Below are 657 nucleotides of genomic sequence, written 5' to 3' on the forward strand. Positions count from 1 at the left end.
GGCGATGGCCAGGCCGATGCCGTCTGTGGCGCCGGTCACGACGGCCCATGAGCCGTAGACACGGTTTAGATCTTTGGCTGGGCGGAGGAAGGTTGAATAGAGCCAGTGGAGGATGGGAAGGGAGAGTTTGAGGAGGGAGATGAGGCCAATAAGGGAGAGGATGAGGAGTGAGTTGGTCGCCTCCATTTCTCCTGAGCTTTGTGCTTCACGGAGATGGAGGCCATAAATTCCCACATGGAGATATAAGAGTGGCGTTGTATTTATGTTTCATGTATACTTTTGTTGTATGTTATTAAATAATATGTGTGTAATAATATATATGTTTTTTTAAAGGGCATTATATGGCTCCCATTTTATTGCAATAAAAGAAAATTATAAAAGTAGGAAAAAAGTTAAGAACCTAAATCTCTATACAACTCACACAAGAAATAAAATAGGTTCCATTCCAAAAGAAAAGAACGAGAAGAAAAGAATAGGAAAACACCAAAACAATCAACAATTAAGGTTCTTCAAAGCCAAAATCAAAAGCTCCTTCGGAACCATCTTACTGATTGATTAGATCTTAAACCAACTTTAACAGCCCAATGAACAACCTTATTTTCATTCCGCTTAATATGTGTCCAAAAAATATTCAAATCCTTAAAAAGATCTCGTATT

General features: G+C 39.0%; 1 protein-coding gene across 1 annotated transcript in view; it reads right to left on the reverse strand.

Annotated features, from left to right (window-relative positions):
- The window catches only part of LOC110032185 (very-long-chain 3-oxoacyl-CoA reductase 1-like), a gene marked incomplete in the record, with an annotated part of 31,682 nt that extends 31,417 nt beyond the window's left edge, over nt 1–265 (reverse strand). Inside the window, 1 exon segment of the mRNA XM_020735725.1 lies at nt 1–265. Within this exon segment, the coding sequence (XP_020591384.1) occupies nt 1–186 (186 nt within the window).
- Between the last annotated feature and the right edge of the window lie 392 nt (nt 266–657).

Source organism: Phalaenopsis equestris, unplaced genomic scaffold, assembly GCF_001263595.1.
Source record: "Phalaenopsis equestris unplaced genomic scaffold, ASM126359v1 Scaffold000883, whole genome shotgun sequence".
In the NCBI taxonomy this organism is placed as follows: Eukaryota; Viridiplantae; Streptophyta; class Magnoliopsida; order Asparagales; family Orchidaceae; genus Phalaenopsis; species Phalaenopsis equestris.